At 38.5% G+C, this 19,905-nt stretch overlaps 1 protein-coding gene across 8 annotated transcripts in view; it reads left to right on the top strand.

Annotated features, from left to right (window-relative positions):
- LOC147016552 (RNA-binding Raly-like protein) overlaps positions 1-19,905 on the top strand; it is a 164,371-nt gene that overhangs the window by 65,310 nt on the left and 79,156 nt on the right. For 5 of the 8 annotated variants that reach the window (XM_085845308.1, XM_085845309.1, XM_085845306.1 and 2 more), the window contains exon 4: positions 1,755-1,802. In XM_085845308.1, coding sequence (XP_085701434.1) covers positions 1,755-1,802 — 48 coding nt within the window. Of the gene's footprint in view, positions 1-1,754; positions 1,803-16,149; positions 16,226-19,905 lie in introns of all 8 variants that reach the window. The other 3 variants (XM_085845312.1, XM_085845311.1, XM_085845307.1) reach the window with 3 other exon arrangements.

The following is a 19,905-nucleotide window of genomic DNA, read 5'->3' as shown; positions in this document are numbered from 1 at the left end:
TAAAAGCCTTTAAGCTGTAAATTAATTTGTTATTAATGTGAGTTCCTTCACAAGGAACTTCAATGTAGGAGGAGGCTATTAGGCCCATCAAGCCTGCACAATCATTGCCGACCTATGGTTGTTTATCCTTGCTCAATTTTTTTTTTATTCTGAGTGTCAAGCAAGGAAGCAGCACTTTTAAAGTATCTGGTATGGCATGGCCGGGGTTGGGTTCAAAATGCTGACCTCCCAGACAAAGTGGATGCTCTAACCATTACGCCATTGGGTTTGATAAGTTCCCTCATTAACAAGTCACTTTACTTTCTCATTCACAAAGCTTTTCCCTTTCAGCTAGCAAAATGGTGTCCGCCTTCAGATAGCAGTGGTTGCGAGCATCAGGGCGTCTTTTCTTGCAATATGCAGTTCCTGGCTGCTGGTTTCTTCATTTCTGGGGACACAGCGACAGATAGTGGACAAAATGAATAGTCCCAAGTGGGACAGATGCTCGTTTCCCGATGGAGGGTGGTCATAGTCAGGCTGCATTAGGTGTTAAAGAGGGTTTAAATAGTCTTTCAGGGCCTTAGGGGTGTTGAGGAATCTTCAGGGCCTTGAAGGGTTTAAAAGGGTCTTGGCGTTCCACAGGATCTTAGGAGTCTTTGGGTGCTAAAGGATCTTGGATGTCTTAAAGGGTCTTAGGTGTCTCAAAAGACCTTCGAGGTCTTAAGGTTCTTCTGGGTCATAGGGGTTTTATGGGTCTTAAAGGGCCTTAGTGGTCTTAAGGGTCTGAGCGGTATTAAGGGTCTCATAGGTCTTAAAGGGTTCTAAAGCATGTTAGGGTTCTTCAGGGTCTTAAAGCTCTTAAAGGCTGGTGTGTGTGTGTGTGTGTGTGTGTGTGTGTGTGTGTGTGTGTGTGTGTGTGTGTGTGTGTGTGTGTGTGTGTGTGTGTGGGTGTGTGTGTGTGTGTGTGTGTGTGTGTGTGTGTGTGTGGGTGTGTGTGTGTGATATATATATATATATATATATATATATATATATATATATATATATATATATATATATATATATATATATATATATATATATATATATATATATATATATATATATATATATATATATATATATATAAATATACCCTGCCACCGCTCACTTGTATGAACAGGGAATTATAGGAACTAGACACCTCTCATCTACAGATATTTCTCATATTTCCTATATGTTCGTCAGTCCGATTTGCATCCAGGAACACGCCAATTATGGTTAACCATTTTGAAATTGCCACTCTTTCGTCCAAGTCCTGAAAGTTATGTTTGAAAGACCTTTTTAATTACACATTTTGTGCGAGCAACTAACTACACGTTAAAAGTATTTGTGCTCGCAGAAGCAAGTCACTGAAAGTGCAAACAAAGAGCATGCGCGAAAGGCCTCGTTAGCATTCATAGGTAATTACGAAAGTCCCATATTCTAGCAGGAATTTGTCATTTCGCCAGAGTACTGACACAGAATCCCCACTCTTTTCCAAAAAGACCATGTGGTATTTAACAAGCGAATGCTCACAGGTGGGACAACTGTCTTCCTGTTCCATCCTCATGGGATGTACTTCACAGAATCAATTTAAACTATTAAACTGACGCTGTCCTTGATACTCCAATTGTGGCAAACTCAACCGTCTTTTATATTTGATTGTTCTGAAACAAATGGCCAGAAAGACCTGCTTAAGCAAATGAATGATAGGAAAAAGTTAATTCTCATTTCTTTGACTTTTTATTTTCCAGCAGTTACGATGCTGACTTCAGCTACTACAGAGAAGAATTCTATGAAAAGTGAGTGTGTCAACATATCAGACGCATCTTAAATATGTGTGCATGTTTTGTGGTTGCCGTAAAGCATCGCTGCACAACTTGGTGATCTTTCAACTTACCATGAGTTGTGACGCTAATAGTACGTGTCCTTGTAGAATACATGGTGTTGATTGAGTCATTGTACCCAAACAAAAGGTTAGTGTTCTCGAAGAGCAAAGGTTTTTTTTTTCTCATGTCTTTCCACTCCATTGAAATTTCGACGATCGAGGAAGTTTATTAATTAAAAGATGCTTGGTACTACAAAACTTTAATATAGGCATTAACAAGCCGGGAGGCGATGATGGTTCGCAGGCATTATTGAACAATGCCACGATAGGTACAATTGAGTTAGTGGAAGCTTTTGAGGAAGCCCTACCATATAAACCTATCTCTTCCGTCAAAATTAACCAAATCAAATCGGATTTTTTTGATATGTTGTACTTATGGACATTACGCACAGCTTCGAGGAAATGAAATTGCGAGAAAAAAATCGAGAAAAAAGTCCAAGTTGGCGTGGCTCCGCCCACAAGGGGCATGGGACGACCCTCTTACAAAAAGACACAACTAGACCATGATATCTAGCTTGTGTCCAAGTTTCATCAAGATCGCATCAAACGTCACGGAGCTATGCTCTGGAGAATCACAGACACAACGAAAATAGTGGTCACTGCTGGCGCCCGCGAACCAACAGACTAATAGACGCCTATCAACAAAGTAAATTCTGATTGGACGTTCTCTACTGACGCTTCATCAGCTCCCAACAGTCTAGGTGGGAGGAGCCTGTTCAGTGTTCAGCTCTCCAATTAGAGGTTGCAGAGTCTGAGGCGGAGCCGCTAAGGCTGTTGTAGAATCTTCTACATAACCATCCGTGATCGTGAGACGAGTTCGTGTTCCTCTTCTTCTTTGGACAAATAAGCAAAGTGAGTGGACAAACTCTTTTTGCCGACATAACATGGAGTCCATGGAATAGATAAATGTCACTTCTAGTATTCGGAGATGCGTTATACTTCATCCTCTACTCAATATCTTGAATGCATCCACATTATAATGTTCAGCAAAGTTTGCATTCTCAATCAAATGCTGTCCTATAGCAGAGGCACACGATGTTGGGATTGATGCTGGGACCTTCCTTCAAGCGCGTACCGGCTATATTCGTGTGCCAATTGTGTTTTTTCTGATGGACAAAGGAACATGCTGTTTGATTCTGACAGTCAGAGTCTGGGTAGTTCTGCCTACATACCGAGCATCACAACGGCACTTGAACTCATAAATAATATTGCCAAGTTTTGAAGCAGGCACAACATCCTTCTTAACTGCAGGAATCGGACATCGAGAGGTGAAAATCACTCTTGGACGAACAGCCAGATACGTGTTTGAGACACATCTTTTGATTTGTTCCTCATATCTTTGCGACATTTTCCCTTTCCAAGGAATCTTGATGTAGACCGGGCACTTTTCAGGAACCATCTTCCGTTCATCTATAGCAGTGAGGAATTTGTGCATAAACCTCCTGATGATATACTCAGGATATCCATGCTCCCTGAGGATGCTGGCAATCTTGTCCATCTCTGTATGAAGCTTGGAATTGGAACATATCCTCTTAGCTCGACTCACTAATACATTGATCAAACCAATCTTGTATCTCGTTGAGCTAAAAGAGTCCCATCGGGTATACTGGCCAGTGAAAGTGGGCTTTCTATTGATGGACGTAGTAAACAATGATGCAGATCTCCATACGAGAACATCCAGAAAGGGTAAGCAATCAGAACATTCCAATTCAGTCGTGAACTTGAGGGCAGGATGAAGAGAATTCAATTCATTCAAGAAGCGGTCACAGACTTCACGAGATTCAATCAGGCAAATACGGCATTCACATATCTGAAGTATAAGATGGGGGATTGAGATACCTGCAACTTTGTCAACTTCTGCAGTTCTTGATAGGCAACAAACAGTTAGCAAACATGATGGTGAGTTCCAAGACATCCACCGGCAACATCAAGGATGGTGGTCATGAAGGGACTCCACAACTATTCAGGATTCCCCAAAACACCCAGACCCCCAAATCCCCACTCGGCCTGTTCATATACTGTGTGTGGTGCTTCAATGAAATGAGAATGAGGGAGAATTTCTCCAGAAGCAGAGGATTCAACTGTGGAATGAAGGGATTTAAGTGACCCTGCAGTTTCCAGCTACATAACCATTCTCTTGGCATTACTTGCTATGACACATTTTGATGGAACAGAATGACTGTGATAGCAAGGTGTATAACTGCTCTTGGAATTGCACTGGATGATTTATCAATACTATCACAGCAGTGTCAAGATTTGAACCTACCATCACTGGAGCAATTATCAGATTGAGCTAACTCGCAACACTTGTGCAAAAACAACACATCACCTGACTTGGGGTCTCGTGCTCCGATGCGCACCAGAATATACATGAGTATTCCAATGCTAGACAGAAAGAAATGTGTTCTTCTTTTGAGGAAACTTTGGCCGAGTGCAGACCTGCCTCAATGTTGATGAAGCCAAAACACCACTATCCCTACCATTTCCTTTTAGTTGTTATTCTGTTATTATAAGTGATCATAAGAACATTTGATTAAACAAAAAACAACAGCAGCCAAATCACATATATTCCCACTCTGGCAGGCTGTCTGTCTTACATTATATATACTGCCTTTGCCACTTTTTACATTGCTGAAGGACTGAGCTGAAGGCAATCTAAGTTCAATGGGGAATTCCATGAAACACTACCTTTTCCAATAACATTCTGGAAAAGTCTGTTGGTAGAACGTCTTTAACAATGTGGCAAAATGAACCAATGACAACTATATTGATAATTTGATCTAATTTATTGATAACTGCATAGGGATGATCATATTGATAGCTGCTTGTAATATTTGGATAGGTAATAACAAAGAAAACAGATCAAACCATGAGATAATTACATAAATATATTTACATAGCATTAGTTTATGTACACAATATTGTGCACACAATGTATATATATATATATATATATATATATATATATATATATATATATATATATATATATATATATATATATATATATATATATATATATATATATATATCCTCATAACATTCATTTATGTGAATAGCATTGATTTCTGCTCATCACTGATTTATGCACTTTCATTCAATGTGTACACCTGACATTAATTTATTCACATACCATTAATTTATACATTCCATTATTTATTCACATGACATTAATTTATGCACACATTAATATATATATATATATATATATATATATATGTATATATATATATATATATATGTATATATATATATATATATATATATGTATATATATATATATATATATATATATATATATATATATATATATATATATATATATATATGCCTGGTGTTGGCTTCATGGTTCGGGTGGTGGGCTTAGGATCCCAGGATCCTGAGTTCAAATCCCACTCGGCTGTTGAATTAATACCAGGTGGGGTTGACTCTGCCTGTCATCCTTCCGAGGTCGGCAAAATGAGTGCCAGCATGCTGGTATCCTGTGTCGGAGTGGCGACCCGTCCAGAATTGTACCCAATAGCCAAGGAGACTGCTTAGGCAGCACCAACGCTCTGCACAGAGTATGGTCCCAGTGGATGGATATATATATATATATATATATATATATATATATATATATATATATATATGAGATGACATCAATTCATACACATGACATCAAGCTATTCACATGACAATTTATATTCAGGTCATTAATTTATACACATGACAATCTATTCAAATAACATTGATTTATATGCAGGACATTAATTTATCCATATTATTTTATTCACATGACATCAAATTATTCACATGATATTAATCTGTACACGACATCAAATTATACACATTACATTATTTTATACACATGACATTAATTTATACACATTACATTATTTTATACAAATGACAAATTTATACACATGATATTGCTTCATATGACATGAATTTATAGATATGATATTGCTTCATTCACATGACATGGTTTGAAACACATCATATTGCTTCATTCATATGACATTAATTTATACACATCATATTGCTTCATTCACATGATATTAATTTATACACATCATATTGCTTCATTCACATGACATGAATTTCTACACATTATTTTATACACATGACATTAATTTCTTCACATTATTTTACACACATGACATGAATTTCTACACATTATTTTATACACATGACATTAATTTAAACACATGACATTAATTTATACACATGACATTGCTTCATTCACATGACATTAATTTATACACATGATATTGCTTCATTCACATGACATTAATTTATACACATGACATTACTTCATTCACATGACATTAATTTATACACATATTGATTCATTCACATGTCATTAATTTATACACATGATATTACTTCATTCACATGTCATTAATTTATACACATGATATTGCTTTATTCACATGACATTTATACACATGATCTTGCTTCATTCACATGTCATTAATTTATGCAAATGATATTGCTTTATTCACATGACATTTATACACATGATCTTGCTTCATTCACATGACATTAATTTATACACATGATATTGCTTCATTCACATGACATGAATTGAAACACATAATATTGCTTCATTCACATGACATGAATTTATACACATATTGCTTCATTCACATGACATTAATTTGTACACATGATATTGCTTCATTCACATGACATGCATTGAAACACATAATATTGCTTCATTCACATGACATTAATTTATACACATATTGCTTCATTCACATGACTAATTTATCCACATGATATTGCTTCATTCACATGACATTAATTTATACACATGGTATTGCTTCATTCACATGACATTCATTTGTGCACGACATTAATTTATGCATGTGACTGATTTATACATATGACATATTTTATTCACATGACATTATTTTACCTCCACCCCCGAAGGTGGGCGGAGGTTCTGTTTTCACCCGTCTGTATATTTGTCTGTGAACAGGATATCTCAAAAAGTTATGGACGGATTCGGACGAAATTCGGGGGACAGGTTGGGTTTGTGACGAGGACAACTTTATTCGATATTTGTGAAGATCCGAATCCAAATCCGGATGATAGAATTTTTTTGTAGATTCTTCACCATTTAGAGATGGTGCCAAAAAACATATACAGTATAGGATGATATTTAAAAAAAGGTGTGGATGGATTATGACAAAGCTTGGTAGATGATTTGGTCAGGTGAGAAGAACAAGCTGATTAGATTTTGGTTTAGGTCAGCAGATCCGGCCTAACAGTGGGATACAAAACCTAAGCTGTTCAGCCTTGCAGAGGTATGCGCTCCGAGTGCCGTTCTCTGTCTATTTTTCTGGCTGTGAGCAGGATATCTGAAAACGTTGTGAACAGATTTGGACATAATTTGGTGGACAGGTTGTGTGTGTGACAATAACGAGTTGAATCGATTCTGTTGAACATCTGGATCTGCATCTGGATACGAGAATTTTTAAAGTGATTCTTCACCATTGAGAGATAGGGCAAAAAACGATATATATCACGATATTTCAAAAAAGTTATGGATGGATTCGGACGAAACTTGGTGGATGAGTTGGGTATGTCGGTGGCAGGAACAAGCTTATTAGATTGTCTCATAAGTCCAGATGCAGTTCCGGCCTATCAGTGGATACAAAACGTAAACTGTTCAGTCTGGCGCTCTACCAAGTGCCGGTCTAGTTGTCCTTGCAATGTAATATTCCTAAAAGGCGACGCATCTTTTCGTACATGTGAGTGTGTAAATTAATTCTGAAGGGTTCCTGCTTTCATAGAATAATAAAAATGGTGCCATTCAAGTTTCATTTCATTTTACATTCTCATTGAGATTCACAGATAGACATGCAGTAATGTTTGTGAAGTACAACACGCTGTCTTTTGATGAAACCTGTCAGCAAAGCGACAGGTAGGCACGTCGAGCAGGCGTCCTTGTGTAAGTGACATTTCGGTTGCTGGTAGTTTATCAATCTGGCCAAATACAGTAAATCCTTTGGTAGAACTACAGTTGATCTTATATTGGAGCAAATTTTGAATGCAGATGTAACATCACTACAGCTACTGTATCAGAGGAAGGTAGAGCCAGATGGATGGTGACCCTATCAGCTATAAGTTGCCCCCATTGGTCATCTTATAGAAATCACTGGGCTGATAAGGACCAGAAAGAAGGGAGCTGCAAGAAACCAGGGATATATGTAGGAGACTGTTGTTTCGCACTAACCAATGACTTTAACCTTAAAACTGGTTTTTGCTTACTCCTGTCCCACTGTCCTTGGTTTATGTAGATGGCACCAATAATAAAACAGATAAGTCAGCACTGATGAAGAACCTTGAGGCTAGGATCAAAACTGAGCATCCACCGAGTGTTTATGTACCTGCAATTGATGCAATGTTCATTATCTAAAGTAAAAAATAACCTTCCAGGTACATATGGGAGTATAGCAGAAGCTATTCTCAGTATAATTATGAACACTTCAACATGTGTTGATTTTGTGTGCGACTCATCTGCAGTGATGATCCATCTATAAATGACATGGAGCTTGCAGTTCGAGGAGCCATAGATACAAACTTTGAATACAGTATTTCAGGTGCAGAAGAGATCAAAGGATTTTCACAGTCAGTTCGAATTAACTACTCTTTTTGAAGAAAGTGTTGCAAAAAAACAGCTCGTACTGCTTTTATTGAGGGTCACAAACTCTTTGTGAGCTTTGAGGACAAATCCTGGTTGTATGAAATAAACGACAACGAGAATGGCACTCTTTAGAGCGCATACCTCTGCCAGGCTGAACAGTTTGTTTTGTATCCACTGATAGGTCGGATCTGCATTCGGACCTGGACAAAAATCTAATCAGCATGCTCTTGTCAACTAACAAACTCATCCACCAAGTTTTGTCATAACTCATCCACAACTTCTTGAGATGTTGTGCTGTATATCGTTTTTGGCCCTATCTCTCAATGGTGAAGAATCACTTAGAACATTCCCGCATCCAGTCTTCACCAAAATCGAAAAATTTCTTCCTTTGTGACACACCCAAGCTGTCTACAAAGTTTTGTCCGAATCTGTCCATAACTTTTTGAGATATCATGCTCACAGACAGACAAACAGACAAACAAACCGGTAGGTGGTCATGGGTCGCCGAGCATCCGATGACCTTTGACCCCTGATCTGAGTTAATGTAGTACGAAGTACTCACGAAATTGCAATTGAATCGGTTAACCCGTGTATGAGCAAGGGGGCTTTGAATGGTCATTTTGCCCGAACAATGCACTCATTGACCTTTGACCTCTGACTTAGCCGAGATAGGTCAATATGTCCTGAAGCAAAGTTGTAGTACTCATTGAGTACTATGTACCTATGAACTTTCATTCATATCGGTTAATCCGTGTAGGAGCAAGGGTGCCTTGAATAGTAATTTCGCCTGAAAAATGCACTTATTGACCTTTGACCCCTGACCTACTCCAGATAGGTCATTATGCAAATGAGCAAAGTTGAAGTACTCATAACGGTCTATAAGCATGTAAAGATTCATTCGATTTGGTTCAACCATCTTGGAGCTAGTGTACTTTGAATTTTCAGCAGGAATGCTCAAAGGCCCTCGGACATCCAAGTTGAGAGGGTTACCATTTGGAAACTATATGATATAGAAAAAAATGGATGTCATATCGTGGATAGAGAATCACCTTAAGATTATGCATACCAAATATCATTGAGTTCCATCTACTGATAACTATTTGGTATCAATTTGAATGAAAAGTACCGAAAATGTGGTTTGATATCGGAAATCCCCAAAGTTCGAGGGGGTGCTGTGGGTGAACAAAGATATCAATCGAAAATCTGACTCGATCGTTTGTGCACAAATCATTCCAGATGATTAGTTTGAATTTTCATGACCATCTGACCATAATCCTAGGAGGAGTAGCATTTGGCGCGAAGGCACTTCCAGCTCTCGCATATTATCGATTTTTGCCCTTTGAGCCATGACCTAAGCGAAATCGGTCAATATGTCCTGAGGCAAAGTTGTAGTACTCATTACGTGCTATGAACCTGCAAAGTTTCATTCGGATCGATGCACTCACCTGGTCGCTGGAGGGCCTTCAATTTTCGCCAATTTTCGGGCATACCCCATTTGTAGGGGGCGCTGCGGGTAAACTATTCCATATATCACAAAAACCGGAATATATTTGGTAGAGCATCACCTGGAAATGATGCATGCCAAATTTCATAAGCCTACATAGGATAATGGCTTTCGGAATTGATTTTGTGTGAACGGTACCGATTTTGAAGGTTTTTCGGTTGTTGCTAGGGAACCAAAGCATCCCTAGCAACCATCACAATTTCCAAAGCACGAGGTCATAAGATGTACCTACCACCCGAGTTTGGTCAAAATCGGCCCACGTTTACTACCAATTATGCTGATGACAAACGAACAAACATCCAAACAAACATCCAAGCAAACAGACAGAATTACTGACAATAAGGGTCACCTATTTCGGCGACCCAACAGATGGGTAAAAACATTCGGTGGCGTAGGTAATAACATTACCAGAAAGCATATTCAAGAAATGATATGTGAACACGATGAAGCAGACACAAGACTGGTCTGGCATCTGAAATTAATTGCAGCAACCCAACCAAGAACCAATCCACAGTATGGTTACAACACTTGGTCATACATTGATTCATCTCGTCTTTCTTAACATACCAAAGCTGAAATGTGTGCTGCATTGCTAGGCTTTTATGCCTTGATGGGATAAGACTATATAACAGCCTTTTCAGGAAATACGAACACTTAATATAATGGAGGAAAAAAGTTCATTTCAGCCTTTGGTAAATTTGAAGTATCAAAGATCCTGGACCAAGATGCGAATTAAGACTTAGAATCGTTTTCCTGTCATCTATATGAAAAACAAAACATGGTCCATGTGGATTTGTCTTGATACAGGATTTGGCTAGACCACTTAGAAAAAACAATCAAATGGTGTGATCCATGCAAATTTCTTCCATGCAAACATGTTATACTGTAGTTGGAAAAAAAAAACTAACTTTGTTGCAAGTGTCAACAAGAGAGCACTAAATAGAATACCTTTCTTTGGAATTCACAAAAATCATGGATGAAAATTCCAAGATTGAAAAAGCCATCCAATGATAATAGTGACATAGGAAGTACTAGGCAAGGTCTGTAGTTGTAAAGATGACAACAGTGTTAATAAAGATGAGGAGGAAGAGTTGACTGTTTTTCATCTGATGAATCAGATAGTGATATATACTAAATATAATTGATTGCAGCATTATATAACAAGCTAACATTATAAAAACATTATAAAAAACATTATATAACATTATAAAAAAAAATAATTATTTTTTTAAGTTATTAATAGTTGCATCAATGAAGTTGCATTTCCTGCACAAACACATTTCCAAGTTGGCCTCCAAAGCTAGTCGCCGACTGGGCATCCTCCGTCGTACAAAGTCCTTTCTTGGCACACCTGAACTCCTATCCACCTGCTCGGCTTTCATTCACAGGTCGTTGATCTCTCTGCTCTCCCCTCTGGGCTGGCTCCCCTGCCTCACATCTTGCTCAGCTTGATGCCGTGGAAACCAAGGCTTTCAAGATCATTGGAATCTCCCGCGATGAAACTGAGTCGATGGGCTGATCATTTCGCCATCACAGACAGGTCGGTGGTCTCTTTGTCTTCTACACCTCCTTTCTGGCCTTGGACCCTTTGCTCTTTCCATGCTTTGTCTCCTTCCCCCCTCCCACAGGTTTCTGCAGGGGTCACACGGTTCACCATCAACCCCCTTCTGATGAAACTACATAAATCCAGGATCACTGCTCACCTTCACTCATTTTTTCCTCTTTTTTTTTTTTTTCCTTGTCTGTGGAACCAATTTCCACCTTCTCTTCAATCCCATTCTTCCCTGCAGGTCTTGAAGACAGCTGTTCATCACCATCTCAGATCATCCCCAATCCAAGAGCCTGATCCTTTGTACCCTCTTTAACCCCTCTCAAATCCCTCCTCCTTCCAAATTTCCAGTTTTCCCTCCTTGGAGTTTCCCTCTGCATACATCTTGTCCACCCCCTGCATCCTATCCTGCTCCCCCATTCCTCCCCACACCCATTGTTTGTCCAAGCCTCCCTCTATCTTGGCCTTCAACTCTGCTGTTGGTGTTTCCTCCTCTCTCTCAACTGTTCCTTTGACGTCCTTTTTTGCATCCTGTTTTTGGCTGTTATGTCCTGATCCGTTTAGTATACTAGCTCTTCCACAAGCCTCGACTATGTACTATGTATACAAAAAAGCAACTTTTGAATATAGACTTGTAGCATATTGGCATGTGGAAGAACTAAGATCTGAGTCCAACAATTGAGTGTGTCGTCTGAATGTTATCTGCAACCTGTAATCATCTTCAAAACATTGTATTAAATACTTTAGAAATGATTTTAATGCTCATTTATTTCTCATTAAGGTAAAAAAAATTCCTTATAAACAACAAAATGTCTGGCAATTTAGGATTTTGTGGGTTGGATGGAATGATATTTTGCCAATACCACGATGACAGATATTGCCAAATAATATGCTTATCTTTCTACCTTGTAATTAATCAAAATGTTGATGTACTGCATACATCAACATTGTGAGGCAATCAATTGTTAATTTAAATAATGAAAGAGCGAAATTATATATATATATATATATATATATATATATATATATATATATATATATATATATATATATATATATATATATATATATATATATATATTTGTCATTTTTTCCCCATGTTTATAATACAACACTTACCCTGCGTCAGTACACTATATATTCTGCAGGAAATGCAATCACCACATTAATTGTATATAAAACCGTGCATGTGTGTGTTAGTGTGAATGTTTATTATTATTATATTTTTTAAATATTACTTGAGTAGGCTATTAACTTACATCTTTGTACATCATTACTATTGTATGTCTGGTGTTGGCATAATGGTGAGGGTGGTGGGCTTAAGAACTTAGGAGTCCTGAGTTCAAATCCCCTCTAGCTGTTGAATTAATACCAGGTGGGGTTGACTCTGCCTGTCATCCTTCCGAGGTCGGCAAAATGAGTGCCAGCTTGCTGGTAGCCTGTGTCGGAGTGGCGACCCGTCCAGGATTGTACCCACTAGCCAAGGAGACTGCTTTGGCAGCACCAACGCTCTGCACAGAGTACGGTCCCGATGGATGGATAGATGGATGGATTGCTATTGTGCACCCGACAGAATTGAGCAGAGGTAGCACACACATCTTTAAGCTGTCTAGTTTTGGGTTTGACTCCTGGTCCGATTATAAACTGTTTGATTGGTGCTCTGCAGGCAGTGAGTGGTATCACAGGCTATGCCACGACTCAAATGGACATTAACTTTGGTGTCCTGTCTGCTACCATTAGGTGATGGACTTTAAGTATCACACAGTGTCTTTCACAAAGAGTAGGTGAGTTGTCACCACACCCTAAAAAAAAAAATATTTAAATTGCTGCCAAAATCACCTTGGGTCAAATGTCAGACTTGGTAAGCTGGTTTGTGAATAACTTGGGACAGACGTCTCCCTCGGCGACCCTAAAAGAAGGTGGCAATAATTGTGGCCATTAAAGATGTAAAAGTAGGAGTAGTAGTCGATAGAATAATATGTCCTTATTGTGGCTAAAGTGGGTGAAATAAAAAAAAACCCAGATGCCAGTATTTATCAAACTCTTTGTTGAGGTGACCCCTTTCACAGAGCAAGTCCCTGAGTGTGACCCTCTTCTGGATCAAAAAAAAAGGTTTTATTTATTGTCATGTGTATTTTAAATGCAAAGTTTGTAAGCCTTTTTATAATTCAATGTTTCTTTTCTCACTACTTTTTATTAAATCAAGATTTAAAACACGTTTTATTTAACCCGGAGTATGGTAGTACTCCATATGTGAGGATGGCACAGGAAAATATAATTACTGTTATTATAATTTTTAGATCCTCTTGGAGGATCTCTAAGTCTTAATGACGTTGTTGTTCTTGTGGACTTTTTTGTTTCACAGCATACAGTTTTTATCGAAACTTCCTGAAACTTGGCATATATATGTAAATATACCCTGCGCAGACAGTAACGATCTCCGATTTTGAAAATTCTTCAAAGAAAAAAAGTTATGACGTCAAAATTTCTCCGCTAATGGAAATCACCTTAAAAATTATCTCCGAAACTAGGCAAGCTTTTTGAAATCTGTTTGCGGGAATCGAACAGGGCATTAGCAGAGATGAATTACCGCACATATTACGATGATGTCATATCAATTTTTATGACGTCATTCCTATTTTTTGACATTTTTTGTTTTTTGTTTCATTTGTTTCACAGCCTACAGTTTTTATCGAAACTTCCTGAAACTTGGCACATATAAGTAAAAATACCCTGCGCAGACAGTACCCATCTCCGATTTTGAAAATTCCTCCTAGAAAAAAAGTTATGACGTCAAAATTTCTCCGCTAATGGAAATCACTTTAAAAATTATCTCCGAAACTAGGCAAGGTTTTTGAATTCTGTTTGCGGGAATCGAATAGGGCATTAGCAGAGATGAATTACCGCACATATGATACATCACTATGACGTCATATCAATTTTTATGACGTCATTCCTATTTTTTGACATTTTTTGTTTCACAACCCAGAGTTTTCATCGGATCTTTGTGAAACTTGCCATGTATATGCAGAAAGTCCACGCACAGGCAGTAACCATCTCCGATTTTGGAAATTCTTCCTAGAAAAAAAGTTGACGTCATAATATCGCCGCTAATGTAAATCGCCTATGCCATTATCTCCGAAACTCGGCAAGCTGTTCGAATTTTGTTTGCGGGAATTAAGCCGGGCATTAGCAGAGATAATTTATCGCAAACCTGATACATCACGACGTCACATTCGTTTTTATGACGTCATCATTAACAGGACGAGGATCTTAGCTCATCCGAGCTTGTTAGGGGAAAAGTTACTTTTGTATAGTGTAAGTAGTTTTCTTTTCAGTAGTTTAGAAACTGTCGGGTAGAATTTCTTTTTAAAACTTGATGTTTCAATCATTCTAGGAGCATTGACTGGAGACTTGGAGGGGCATGCAGAGGAGCGGGGGGGGGGGGGTGTAGCATCATGGTGAACATTGCTTTCTTGAAGATTGCATTTATGTTTGTCCGATTATAAAATATCTCAGATTTGCTTTTTGCTATTTGTCTTGGTGTAGAACTCTTTGAGCACGTCCTTTTGCCTGTCTGACCAAGCATCATTGACTGTCTTTCTGTTTGTGTTCCTGCCTGGCTGACACTTTGTTGAAGGCTATGAACAAACAGCCTGCTAGAATGTAAAATTGCATTAAAAGTAGCTTTGTTTCCGTCCATGGGTTTATTGGGCGAGATGATCCAATTAGCTCATCAGCAGCAAAGGGGCGTCTCATCCTGTCATCTCACCAACTGATTTATTCCGTTAAATGACTAATGGCGATTCTCCTGGAGTGAGTTCGTCGGAGCAAAAGAGGGCGAACAGTTCCCGCTTGAAATGTTCTGCTCATCTCATTTTCCACAGCCATAACAGACTCATCAACTTTTACTTGACAAGCTCCATTGTCCATCTTGTCCAGCTATGCATTCCAAACCCCAGTTCCTGGAGTACATAATACGTGGATAAGCCCAAAGTAGCTTGATCGCCTCTGATTCGTTTGTTTTTCAGTTTTAATTATGGCAATTTGACCTGAGATGTACTTTAATCTGAAGATGTAAAATATTTAAGTGCGAAAACACTACAGAAACATGTTTTTAGATGTAAAAACAAATGAACAGCCTGGTTTATCTGAGAAATCCATTTTTTGTTGAGTGCTAAACCCATCAGTTAAACAACTTGGTCAATTCTTTCATTTGAACTTGAAAACCATTACAAAAACTGCATTAATAGTAATAATAAACATTTGAAGTGATAATGTTTTTCTAATGCTCTTGAACCTGGCAAATACAATGAGCTGGTCAGATAGCCTTGAGGTATGTGCCCTTGCCTTTCAGCTGTTTAGCCTGGGTTTGAATCCTGGCCCAGTTATAAACAGTCCTGATAATGTTTCGCAGCAAGGGCTCAGCTATCAATATTTGTGCTGTCAATTTGATAGACATTAAGTTGGAGGATTTGTCAGCAATGGCAATGATGGTGGACTTTAAAAATCCCACTCTGTCTTTCACATGGAGTAGATAAATTACCGATTCTTACTTAAATCTCCTTCAGTTGAATATCAGGCCATGGCTTGCTGGTTTGTGAAAGACTCCGGTCAAAGATCTTCACCAGCCAACTGCACAAGAAGGTACGAATAATTAAGGCTGTTAAAAAACCGGTAGTTTTCTTGAAGTCAATGCATTTAGGTTTTAAACAGAACAACAAAACTTCCCCATTGTAGCCAGCCATCGACATTTTAGATTTGACTCCCAGAAAGGGGGACTAAAATCCACTGGATTTTCCAGTTAGGTTGATGTCTGTAGTAAATAAAAAATATGTGATGGACATTTCAAAAGAGTAGCTCAACACATTTTTGGCAGCCATCTTGGAAAATGGCTGCCTCATTTGATCATATTTCTCAAAATTGACTATAACTTTACAATGGCTGATCTGAGGCATATACAACCTTCAACAAGATATGATAAGTATAAAATTTGGCAGAAGCCAATATTACTTTTGTAAATATTGGTCCATTGAATTCCAAAATAATTGAGAAAATAGGTCAGGATTTGAATTTTTCTTGCACAAAATTTTCTACACCTGACATCATGCTTACTGAAATATTTGATATATAACTTCTTTAACATTCAGATATAAGAAATGTTTAACATGCAGATATAAGGCAAGCACGAGCTTTAATGCTATTCTTCACATTTCAGATAATTACTCGCATACTGATGTAGGTGTCTTTTCATTTGTCATCACTGCCTGATGAGCCTGCTGGTCATGCTCTGGCTCCTCATCATCACTGGCCATGTTGGAGCAGGCATGAAACTTGCACGTTGCTGTAAATTTCAGGCTGTTAGTGATGCATGAGCAGTCAGTTGGGCGACAAGAGCGAACACACTTGCTCGACATGAAACTGAGAACAACTCTGGGAGCAGGAGAGCCTGTCGTCCACTGGATAACAAGGCTGCAATCTTCACTTGTTGTCCATCCATGCCCTTGACTGGGGATAGGAATATCTGGTGAATTGACTAAACTCTGTCACCATATAGCTGCCTGGAAGTTAAATAGATATGTTTGCTGTAGGAGCGCGTCCTCATATGGTGGAAGCTGTGCTAATTCGAGCTCCCCTCATGTGCTACTGAACATTTGGTATCTGAGTTCATTAACTTGAGTCACTTTGGCATTGCAACAGTAAAGTTGCCAAAAAAAAACTCCTGGATGATGCAGAACACGTCGTTGATAAAGTTCCAGCTCGTTCCAAGTGATGCGAAGACATCTATGAACTTTTGGTCATGCAGGAGGCTTTTCAAAGCCTTCATCTTTCCTTGTCTGGCAAATGTGCTGAAGGTGTCACATTCAGTCCATGGATGAAGTCCTATCAATGGTTTGTCCATGGCAAAACACCTAGGAATCATTCCTAAGATACATGAAAGATGGAGGGACCAGTCCGCCTCTATGTTAGCACGCAGCAATCCAAGTATAATATCAACCATCTCTATGTAGGTCGTCCAAAAAGCTGCAAGTTGACCTCCGTCATGTCATAAAACTCTCAGGTAAGCGAGAAACATGACTTGTTTAGTGACAACAGCATCGTGTGTGCTGTGACAAATGTTCTGTTGAAGCTCAAACACCACCTAAGTAGTGTCATTCAACTTCGGCAGATCATCAGCATGGTTGGCTTCAAGCCATTCTTCAAAGCCTGACCATGCTAACCTCAGCAGCACTTCATATGTCAACTTATGAAGACGGACAGCCCGTTGCAGTGTTTCCCCTCAAGAACCTTGTTGATTGATCCTTCCGCAACGAGTCCTGATTCCACAGCCAGATCTCGAAGTCCAGCATCCCCAAACATCTTACCAAATGTGGACATCAAGTTGCAGGTCGTATGGATGGACACCTACATCAGTATGCTTGTAATTATCTGAAATGTGAAGAATTGCATAAAAGCTCGTAATTGCCTTACATCTGAATGTTAAATATTTCTTACATCGGCATGTTAAATAAGTTAAATGTGATAAGTATTTCAGTCAGAATGATGCCAGGTGTAGAAAATTTTGTACGAGAAAAATTCAAATTCTGACCAATTTTCTCACTTATTTCGGAATCCAATGGACCAATATTTATAAAAGTTATACTGGCATGTGTCAAATTTTACACTGAACATATCTTGTTCAGGGTTGTATATACTATGGTCAATTTGTTTAAATTCCTCAGATCAGCTATTATAAAGTTAGAGTCAATTTAGAGAAATATGATCAAATAAGGCAGACATTTCCCAAGATGGCTACCAAAAAGGTGTTTCACTGCTCTTTTGAGATATCCATCACATGCTTTCTTTATTAACTGCAGACATCAACCTAACGGGAAAATGCAGGTGCTTTTAGTCCCCTTTTCTTGTCGTCAACTCTTGTCTGGCTCGGGGACTATTGATCTTGTCGTTAACTTGTGTAATTGGTAATGCAAGTTGAGCTTTGCCTCTCATAAGGAAAGAAACAATGTTTTTTTTTTAATATCCTGAGTCGCAATCCAAAGAGTTGCAGTCACTAATGAATGACAATCAATGACCACAGCTCTTTTTTTTCCAAGGAAGGGTGAATGACTGAAACGTCAGTCTCTTAACTTCCTACGTTAGTTGGCAAACCTCAATCAACGTCCTGTCGACTTCGTTCATCGCCCTAATGGTGGACAGACTCGACTGATTTAGACTTCATTGCAAGGATTTAAGTTGTATGTGTTTTTATGAAATGGTTGCTCATTGTCTTCCACTTATAAAACACAGAGGCCGAACCAGCATGCATTTTTCGATTATAGTTTCTAAATACATGTTTCTCATCATTCAACATTTTATTGTTCAATTGACTACACAAATGTCCTATGAAGCTTTTGTAAATTGCTTAATTATCAAAAGCTTTTTCTCTTTGGAAAAACACGTTAAATCGGAGTCTATATCATGTAAACTTGTTTTGGTATGTGTATAATGAGGTGCACAGCACTTTGGTGATAATCAAGCAGCAACCGAGCTCCAGATTACTGTTGTGGTAAACATCTCTCATCATTATTGAAAGCAACATTTCTGTTTGCAGAGGAAATTTAAACAAAATGGACCATAGCCACCAAGCTAAGTGGCATCTTCATAGAAATTGGATTCACACATTACAGACTCATTTACAAATGTAGATTTTCATTTTCAAACATGACAGCCAAATGAGGAACACAAAGATAGAACATTTTTTATCCTGCCAAATTGCTCATTTTGCTCATTCCATTGAGGTTATTGGATAGGGAATATATGAGGTGTGTGTGGCAAAGAAGGCCCCTTATCCCATCGAGCTGGAGACAAGTCAAGGTGTGCGGCATAAAGATTAAGGCTCCTTGTCTCGTAGAGCTGGAGACAAATTCCTATGAAAAGAGGGACAAGGTACATTGCACAGCCTGATGGGTTTAACCATCAGATTCATGCATCACATTTACAAATAGACTTCATGACAAGAGCCACAATGAGCTGATACTCTCGATCCCTCGCATTTGTGGTGGTATGAGGAATACATCTGTGTAATATGAAAGTTAAATCTTGAACGGTTTTTGAAATATAGTGTACACAAGGCAAGTTACCAAGATGGGTGCCATGGCAACATAATTCAGCCAATTGCCGCCTTAGTCTAATCAAGTTGAGATAATGTCATGAGGAATAGATATTTGTAATATGAAAGCGAAACGTTCAACGGTTTTTGAAATATCGTGTTCACAAAAATACACGGACAGATGATCGGTCGGTCGGTCGGACGGAGCTCATTTTAATGTCCCCTGTCTCTGACATTG

Source organism: Eptatretus burgeri, chromosome 11 (assembly GCF_056783735.1).
Source record: "Eptatretus burgeri isolate ZD-2024b chromosome 11, Ebu_testis_v1, whole genome shotgun sequence".
Classification (NCBI taxonomy): Eukaryota; Metazoa; Chordata; class Myxini; order Myxiniformes; family Myxinidae; genus Eptatretus; species Eptatretus burgeri.
The sequence above is the reverse complement of the archived record's forward strand: the minus strand, read 5'-3'. Positions and strand labels throughout refer to the sequence as shown.